General features: G+C 44.7%; 2 protein-coding genes across 2 annotated transcripts in view; both read left to right on the plus strand.

The window, feature by feature from the left end:
- The first annotated feature begins 2517 nt into the window (after positions 1 to 2517).
- Positions 2518 to 8256, plus strand: SLC10A4 (solute carrier family 10 member 4). Its single transcript, XM_007949437.2, has 4 exons — positions 2518 to 2591; positions 2676 to 3179; positions 3998 to 4208; positions 7744 to 8256. Exons 1-4 carry the CDS (start codon positions 2518 to 2520, stop codon positions 8254 to 8256), a joined length of 1302 nt encoding a protein of 433 aa, XP_007947628.1.
- Positions 8257 to 9590: 1334 nt separating this feature from the next.
- Positions 9591 to 9985, plus strand: part of ZAR1 (zygote arrest 1) — a 5202-nt gene continuing 4807 nt past the window's right edge. The window contains exon 1 of the mRNA XM_042782132.1: positions 9591 to 9985. This exon is cut by the window's right edge and continues 529 nt beyond it. Coding sequence (XP_042638066.1) covers positions 9591 to 9985 — 395 coding nt within the window.

Consider the following 9985-nt stretch of genomic DNA (forward strand, 5'->3'; position numbering starts at 1 on the left):
CACTGGAGAAGTGTGCCCAGTACAAGCTGTTGTTGTGCTGACTCTGACTCATGTATTCCCATATGCATCAGAGTAGAATTGTGCTCCTCAAGGTTTTCAATGGCTGGTTTTTTGGAAGTAGATTGCCAGGCCTTTCTTCCAATGTGTTTCTCAAACCAATACCAAACTCACTGCCTTCGAGTCAATTCTGACTCATAGCGATCCCTCTTTGGGTTTCTGAGGTGGAAGCAGATTGCCCAATCATCCTTCTGAGGAGTGGCTGCCAGGCTTCTGGTTAGCAGTCAAATGCCTTAGGCACTACACCACCAGACTGCCAGTGTTTTGATTAGCAGCTGAGTGGAGGAAGTGTAATCAAAACCAAACTTGGTGCCTTTGATTCTGATCCGACTCATAGTGACCCCTCCTTGGGTTTCAAAGGCAGTATCACTATGGAAGTGGATTGCCCACTCTTCCTTCCAAGGAGTGGCTGGTAGTTCAAACCCACCAGCCTTCTGGTTAGCAGTCAAATGCCTTAGGCACTATGCCACCAGAGCTTCCAGAGGAAGTGTAAGGCTACATTATTCTCGAAATACTCACAAACCACTTCTCTCATGGAATTTAGTCTATTGGATAAGAAATAAATTATTTTGATGACCTAAGTGTACAAATGTACTGTGGATTTAGTGTTATTTTTCAGATCCTCTGTCATTTCTGTGATAGCTGTAGAGGGAGGAAGTGTAAAACTTGGGGTCAGCCCACCAATGGGAAATGGAAGTCAGAAAAGGGGTTAGGGACAGGCCCACCAGAAGAATTCACTCTAGGAGTTTGCTTCCACTCTGATGGAACCGTGGGCTAGATTTGATCCTTGATTTTAGTCTAGAAATTAAAACATTGGCATTAACACCTCAACTGGCTATCACTTCACAATCATTGCTGATGAGACCCAGGCTGGTGCACAGCCTGACAGACTCCTGCAACGTCTTGGCTCCCACACACGTTGGTATGCAGAGAGGTTCCTCTTACTTATCCAAGCATCTAGCCGATTGATTTTTGAGTTGCTAAATCTCCACTCCTGTTTTTGTTAGCTGCCCCGACTCATGGCAATCCCACACACAAAGGATGCTCCCTGGTCCCTGTGCCGGCTCATGATCAGCTGTGCATCAGTCGATAGTGATCCATAGGGTTTCATACACTGATTTTTCTAAAAGAGATCACCAATGCTTGCCTTTTTCTTCATCCCTACTGAAAAAAGAAAAAGAAAAAGAAAAAACACCAAACTTACTGCCATCGAGTTGAATCTGACTCATAGCGACCCTTCCTTGGGTTTCCAAGGCAGTATCACTATGGAAGTAGATCGCCCAATCTTCCTTCAGAGGAGTGGCTGGTGGGTTTGAACCACCAGCCTTCTGGTTAGCAGTCAAGTGCCTTACACCCTATGCTACCAGATCATCCCTAAAAACTCTGAATTTGATTTGTTTGGGGATAAACCTTCCTGAAGCAGAGAATCTCACCACTTGCTTTCTTTTCAGCCCTTTAAGCCTAATGCCAGGACTTCCTAAATCTATGGCCACTGTAATATCCTCTCCCCACCTGCCAATAACTTTCTGAAAACACATTTTTCAGACTTATCTAAGCCAACCAAGTCTTCACTGCACTCTTTAACCACATATCATGGTGCAGATTCAGCTAAGTACTTGTGTCCTCGGGGAGGCTCTGAGACTTCTCTGTGCTTCAAATAACTCTTTTGTAAAAATGGAGCTAATACTTCTATTTATCTCATCGCTTTGCTGTAAGAATCAAACGAAAGAACCCACACACATGTGCACAGGACCTGGCTCAAAGCTAGTGCTAATCTTTCTGCCTGAAGATTGAACATATAAACCCAATAAAAAATTGTTTGCAGATTAAAGCCAGATATCGTGAGAATCCTTCATATTAAGTCAGGCACCCCTCTTGATGCTCAAGGCGTGCAGGCTGTTTAAACAGTTTTTTATATTGTTCATGTGAATGCACATACAAGCATTTTTTCTTCTGCCCTATGAGTCTGAGCCTCCAGATTTCATTTTCGAAGACGGAGAGCCCCTTAGAGAACTTGATAAGCAGCCAAGCACAGTTTGTCTTCTATTCCTTTGTCAGGTCTGTGTTCTGCCCCTGGCTACACTCTTACAGAACCACTTACTGGTGATTAAAAGGAGGGGCCCTCCAGCCGAGGGCGCTGGCCTCCGAGAGGGGAGGAGCCTACCCGCGTTTGGGGGCAGAGCGCCGACTCCATCAGTGACTGGGCTCAGCCGCGGGGTCTGCGCTTTCTTAAGTGGCCACAAGCCGTGGAGACAGATCCCGGTGCGGGGGCACGTAGCTCAAACCTGCTGAACCCAGAGCCTCCAAGGGCGTCAGCGGCGTGGGGCTGAGGCTCAGAACAGAGCTACTGGTGCAACCTGGCGGTGGGGCTGTGGACCGACGGACGGACTGACAGACGGAAGGCAGCAGGAATCCTTGGTGCGGACAGGAGTCAGACCTCGGGCTCCCGCCGACAGCGCCATGGACGGCATCGACAATGCAACCCTATTCTTTGAGCCGTCCTCTCTGCAATCGGACAACTACACCCTGTCGCCCGACAACTACACCCTGTCGCCCGACAACTATACCCAGTCGCCCGACAACTATACCCAGTCGCCCGACAACTATACCCAGTCTCTCAATGCCAGCAGCCTGAACACCAGCCTGGACTTCCATCTGGATCTTGCTTCCAGCCCCAGCCCCAGCCCCAGCCCTGGACTCAATTTCGGGCCGGGTCCAAGCATTAGCTTCAGCCCTGGCCCTACTCCGACCCCAGAGCTGATGACCAGCAGCTTTCCAGGCAGTGCAGCAAGCCAGGGACCGTCCCACGGCACCCCTTTCTGGGACACGCCACTGAACCACGGGCTAAACGTGTTCGTGGCCGCCGCCCTGTGCATCACCATGCTGGGCTTGGGGTGCACGGTGGACGTGAACCACTTCGGGGCGCACGTCCGCCGGCCCGTCGGCGCACTGCTGGCGGCGCTCTGCCAGTTCGGCTTCCTGCCGCTGCTGGCCTTCTTGCTGGCCCTCGCGTTCAGGCTGGACGAGGTGGCTGCTGTGGCCGTTCTGCTGTGTGGCTGCTGTCCCGGCGGAAATCTCTCCAACCTTATGTCTCTGCTGGTTGACGGCGACATGAACCTCAGGTACGCATCTGTTCTTCAGCCATCATTCTTACCCTAGCCAATGGCATACACGGTCATGGGTTCAAGACCAAAGAGAGGAAGTAGAGGTGTGTGTGTGTGTGTGGGGGGGGGAATGAAGCATGGAAGACAGAGGAAAAAGGTGGAGGAAATGTTGACGCCTGGGCTTTAGAAGAAAGGAAGAGACATTGTAAGGTTGCAGGGAGAAAGATCTACACACAAACTGAGCTGCTTTGAGAGTCTTGGGGTTTGATCCACAGCTTGAGCCCTTCAGCTGACCCACTTCCCTCTCTTAAGTGGTGGGCTCCCAGTGCAGGCTTTTGCCTATGGGAGGACAAAGGGAATGGGGAAGTCTGAAGCTTAGACTTGCAGGAACTGCAATAGCATAATAGGGCTATTACCGTAATAAAAGTAATCTCACGTAGAGTATAATTCAGCTCAGTCCAACAAGTAGTACTTAACAGCTGTAATATGTCTAACATTGCAGCATGCTTTGGAGAATTTAAGGAAAGAAAAGAAAAAGAAAGAAAATATGCTCCTTACTCTCAGAATCATCCACACAGTAATCAGCTCAACAGATCTCTAAAGCCAGGGCAGCAGTCCTGAGGTGACAGGTTTCTCCTGCCTCGGGTTGACTGAGTTTAGACATGCTCTCTTGGCACCCCCCACACCACCACCACCACCACCATGAAGTAGGTTCTCCCCAGACCCCAGGGACTTGGCAGTCTTTTCCTTTCCTATCTCTACCTAATAGTCAAGAAAAGGTTGGCCGGCTCTTGGGTTCAAAGCCACTTCTGACTCCCTCTTTCTCCTTTCTGCAGTATCATCATGACCATCTCCTCCACGCTTCTGGCCCTGTTCTTAATGCCCCTGTGCCTGTGGATCTACAGCCGAGCTTGGATCAACACTCCTCTCGTGCAATTACTACCCCTAGGAGCCGTGACCCTGACTCTGTGCAGCACCCTCATCCCTATTGGGTTGGGCATGTTTATTCGCTACAGATACACCCGCGTGGCTGACTACATTGTGAAGGTAAGGCACTCTTTCATCCATACTCTCTCTCTTATTAGGGTCCTAAGACTCTGATTCATGGCTGAAATGCTAAGCAGTTTGGGAAAGAGGGGGGAAGGGGAAAAAGGGTTTGGTAGCACTTGCATGGATAAAGTTTTAAAAAGTTTATGCAGTAAAGATAATGCCACCTTTTTGAATTCCTGAAATGGTAGCTTCAATTAAGACATACAGCTTTATGAAAAACAGCATACCAACCAGTACTTTTGGGGAGGAAATAAGTAATTGGGGAAGCGGGGGAGGAGATAGCAATGCTATTAAATGAGAACATATTTCCACTAACACTGTACATTAAAAATTAAAGCGGTTTAAATATAATTATTTCAGAACCACATACATCATAACATTTTCAAAAGCAGAACTCCAATTCTGAGAAATCCTGTAATAAGTTTGTTTAAAAATGTTTTATTAATTTTCTAAAAATAAATCTGGACACTAATAAGGCTAAAGTAATTGAAAAGTTAAATTGTGGCAATAAAGTAGAATGCACAAAATATTTGCCTCAGAGCACAAAATAAAATGGGTCCTAGATGACAAATGTAGACTATATCACCATTACTAAATTTGTGTGTTTCTTTTTCATTCTCATTGCACCATTTTATACAATTTCCAAAGCTAATGAACAGATGCACAATTTATATTATTTTCTACAATTTTTTCACTAGTGCTTCATTTTCAAAAACTGACATTTTTATAGCAGTAGACATTTTCTAATAGTTGGAGAAATATTTAAGTATTTGTCAATAAACTTTGCTCGGAAGGAAGGTTGGGCAATCTACTTCCTTAGTGATACCACCTTGGAAACCCAAGGAGGGGTTGCTATGAGTCGGGTGTCCAACTTGACAGCACGTAACAACAACAACACGATAAACTTTGAGAACTCAAAAATAGTTGAAAACAAGAGTGAATCATGAACAGGATTCTTATCTTAGGATATTACACAAATAAAGTGCATAACTAATCACTGTAAAATGCATAGGCAAATTCCAGATAAAGAGAAAAAGAGCCACATCAATAGTTCAATGATGTACATTTAAGAACTATAGGGTAACTGTGAATCAGAATAGACTTCATGGCAGTGGGTGTATATATGTATTATATATATGTGTGTACATATACAGTGGCAGTATATATGTTGTTGTTATTGTTATGTGCCAAGTCGGACTTGACTCATAGCGACCCCTCCTTGGGTTTCTGAGGTGGTACCACTACGGAAGTAGATTGCCCAACCTTCCTTCTGAGGAGTGGCTGGTGGGTTTGAACTGCCAGCCTTCTGGTTAGCAGTCAAGTACCTTAGGCACTATGCTACCAGAGCTCCTATGTACAAATTATATATATAACCATAGATAATCTTGACATACATTAACCAAAAAAACCAAACTCACTGCTGTTGAGTTGGCTCTGACTCATAGTGACCCCTCCTTGGGTTTCCAAGGGCAGTATCACTACAGAAGTAGATCGTCCAACCTTCCTTCTGAGGAGTGGCTGGTGAAACCCATCATCCTTCTCGTTAGCAGTCACATGACTTAGGCACTACGCCACCAGAGCTCCTGTTATACATTAAAGAACTTATTAAACTTAATCATTAAGCTAACACTATCAGGCTGATGGCATTTACTATAAAATATTAAGAATTGTAAGAGAAAGTCAGTTAAATGAGCCACTTATATGCTAAAACTGACTAAACATATTAAAATAAAATACAATTCAATAAGTTTGGCTGAGTTTGAATTTAAGGTGAACCTATTCTTATTCCTTAACCAGTACACTATTACTAGTAAAATAGGGTTTATAACATTGTTACACTTTTACAAACACTTTAAAATGAACATTAAATATCAGTGTTTACCCAAATTACTTAAAATATAGCCAGTCCCCATGTTATGAACATCTGAATTTACAGACAATATAATGTTATGTAAGTTTTCTCTCACTTTGAAGATCAAACTAACCCCTACGAAAACAAATCCTTCATCACAATCACCTTCACTTGCCACACACTCAGCTTTTAAATCATTGAAAAGGCTTTGTGCCTTTTCTTGCACTAAAGTAGGGCTAAATAAGAACCATATACACCTGTTCTGACTTACCTACAAATTCTGCTTAAAGACACACTTAGCAACAGATCCAGTTCATAACCCAGGGACTGCCTATAGTTCAAAGGAAAATTTGGAACGAGTATTTGCAAACTGAATAGTCACAGATTTCCTGTCAATGTTTTCAGTGTGGACACTGATACTTAAGACTTTTGGTTTAGAGTGGTTTGGTTTCTGCCAAATGCACATGTATAGTATAGTATAGTATAGTATATATAGTAACTTATATAATAATTATTTCAGTATCTGCTAGGGGAAAACTTTTGACCAGCTCAGATAAATTTTAAATATATAATTTTAAAAGAATATAAAGTATACATCAGCCCCACAGACTTCAAGAGTTTTGTCACAGATATCCAGGGAACCAGAAATAATACTTTAGTTATTCTCCCTTGAGCTCTCATCCTCCCTCCTACCTCCTCTCATTTTTAAAAACAAGGTAACTACCAATCTGAAGGAGAACTAGTCAGCTTACCTGAATGAATGAAATGTACCAGTCAGAACATCAAGATGACCTCATGTTTTATACAGGGTCAGTTGCAATATATCTAAAATCCAACTCTTACACTAATTCCTAAGCATCACTAGAGACTTATAGATGGGAGGTTTCTTATGAACAGATGAGAAAAAAGAGGGAGATTTGAAAATTGTAAAGAATTCCTCACATCTTATTTACATTTTTTTTCTATTACATAATCTAAGAAATGGCAACTTGTTCAATATTGCTAACAATCCCCTGTAATATATTCTGAAGATTAAAAATGTTATACACAGTTCAGAGATTTTAATAGCAACTACACTCTTTTGTACACCACACTCAAAACCAGAACTAATTTCTTATGGAAAGCATGGGGTCCTGTTCAGGGAAACCTGAAGGCCCCTTGTCCACTGTATTTGTCAGAACATACCTGGGATACAGGGCTTGATTCCGACTCTTCTGTTTTTAGAGGCACATTCACAAATTAAACAGACTCTCTTAACAGTCAAGACTCCAAAACAAAGTTATATGGTGGAGGTTGAAAGTCTGGGGACAATCTGGAGAAGAGTTAATGCTCCCCTCAAAAATTTATTAACCTTTTGAAGAGCTGGTTTTTTCCAGGAGTAGACTGGTTTCTGTTGCTCCTGAAGCCATGTCCAAGACAATGGCTAGAAGATATAGATGGCCAGTTATCACAGATATCAGGACAGGCCACCTAACAATCAGAGCTGTTCCACATGGATCTGGATGCCTCTTGAAGAGGTAACCTCATCTTCAGAAATACTCTGTCCAAAACATTTTAGGGCAAACATCTCCAACTTGTGGGGGAGGTCTCTTCTTCCAAGAAATGACGATTCTCTTACCTGAATCCCTTTTTTGAACTATCTTACTTTTGATGGCTTGTCTATCCATTTTCTATTACTAGGTGTCCCTGTGGTGTCTGCTAGTGACTCTGGTGGTCCTATTCATAATGACGGGCACTATGTTAGGACCTGAACTGCTGGCAAGTATCCCTGCAGCTGTCTATGTGATAGCAATTTTTATGCCGTTGGCAGGCTATGCCTCAGGCTATGGCTTAGCTACCCTCTTCCATCTTCCACCCAACTGCAAAAGGACTGTGTGTCTGGAAACAGGTAGTCAGAATGTGCAGCTCTGCACTGCTATTCTAAAACTGGCCTTTCCGCCACAATTCATTGGAAGTATGTATATGTTTCCCTTGCTTTATGCTCTTTTCCAGTCTGCAGAAGCAGGGATTTTTGTTTTAATGTATAAAATGTGTGGAAGTGAAATATTGCACAAGCGAGATCCTTTAGATGAAGATGAAGATACAGATATTTCTTATAAGAAACTAAAAGAGGAGGAAATGACAGACACTTCCTATGGCGCAGTGAACACAGATAACTTGATAATGATGGAGACCACCCAGACGTCTCTCTAAACGTGGAGATACACAGGAGCTTCTATCTGGCTGATGCATTACTTCATATTTATGGTCTGTGGTACTGCATATGGTTTACATAAAGCATACAATTGGTTTGCATTATCATACATGTAATAATTATGATCTTCCCATTGTAAGGTTGCATTTGTGTATTAACCAAGCATTTTCACAAATTACAAATCAATGTCATGATATAACCTACACCTGGGACCATTAAAGTGATGCCTGGGCTAGTTAACAGTACTTTTTGGTTTTCAGTGTTACCGATTTCTATGACTGTTTCAAATATGTGATCTATTAGAAAACAGGGTGTTGGAAATGCAGAATTTGATCTTCTATAAGTAAAAACAGCCTATATTTGAAAAGCATAACCGAGTCTAATGTAATTGTATAAAAGTGTATTCTGCTCAACTTATAAACACCTGGCAATGCTGATTTCAATCTTTATTCAGAGAAATCCTAAAACAGGTCAATTAAACAATGAAATAGAGTATGGTATCTTATTGTCAAATCTGTATCAAATCAGAGAAAACTTATATTAATGTCTTTGTTTACTTGATCTGATATCTATTGCTAACAAACAGTCAAATTTATTCCAGGGGACAAAGCGTTTACTTTGGAAGTGGGGACTGATTTGATTTTCAGCATTTATGCAAACACATCCCAAATCCATTTATCTGCTGGTGGGATAGTTTGATTAGGAAAATTTATAAAACTCCTATCCCTAGAGAGAAGCAATAGTCATCACTCAACGATACCTCCTTGTCACCATTTGGTGAGGGTGGGGATGAGGAAACGTGCCCCAGAGGAGAAAATTAGCCTAACAGGGGAGCCCTACAATGCGTCCACGAACACTTACCGACAGGTTTCAAAGGGCCGCTCTGAGATACACTTGAAATCATAGCTAACAGACCCAAAACAGTTCCTCAAGGCGTCATATTCTTGCACACTCACCCAGAGGCACCCCGCCTCGCCTCAGCTTGCGGGGAGGCGCATACACCTGGAATAATCAGGGTGTGGGGACCACCTGGAGCAGCTCATTCCGGTGATCTCTGTTGTCGGAATCCAAATCACCTCAGACGAGTTCACTTATAAATCAAATCAGTTCTTTAATCCCAAAGAAAGCCTCTTGGTATTTCTGCCAACCTGGAGGGCTTCCTCAGCAGGGACGCTGGGTCAGAGGCCCGTGGCGGGAAGAGCGCCAAAGGCCGCGCAGCGAGGCCCGGGGAGCGGCTTGGGGCGCGCACCCCGCGCCGTTCACGCCTCCGTGACCGCCCCTGCGAGGCCGCCTACTTAGAGCGCGGTGGACGCCAGCGGCTGCGGCTGCGCTTATGGCCGCCCTAAGGGACGAAGTGTTAGACGGCTGCGTGTATCCGGCATGCACCCCTTACTCGTACCCGTACCCCTACCCGCCGGCCGCCAAAGGCAAGGTCACGGCGGGAGGGAGCGGGTGGCGGCACCGCAACAGGAGCTACCTTCCCGCCTCGTCCTCCTCGGCGGGAGCGGCCTCGGCGTCTTTCCCCGGCTACGGGCAGCTCATGGCCGCCGAGTACTTCGACAGCTACCAGCGGGCGCAGCTCATGACCCTCCTGTCCCAGGTGAGCCCCGGCCTCGCCCAGCGGCCCCGCAGGGCTAGCAGCCGCGACGTGGGTGTGCAGGTGAACCCGCGCCGCGACGCCTCGGTGCAGTGCTCGCTGGGGCGGCGCACGCTGCTGCGCAGGGCGCG

The sequence above is a fragment of the Orycteropus afer genome, unplaced genomic scaffold (assembly GCF_000298275.1).
Source record: "Orycteropus afer afer isolate SDZICR_OR568_19922 unplaced genomic scaffold, OryAfe1.0 scaffold00246, whole genome shotgun sequence".
Taxonomy (NCBI): Eukaryota; Metazoa; Chordata; class Mammalia; order Tubulidentata; family Orycteropodidae; genus Orycteropus; species Orycteropus afer.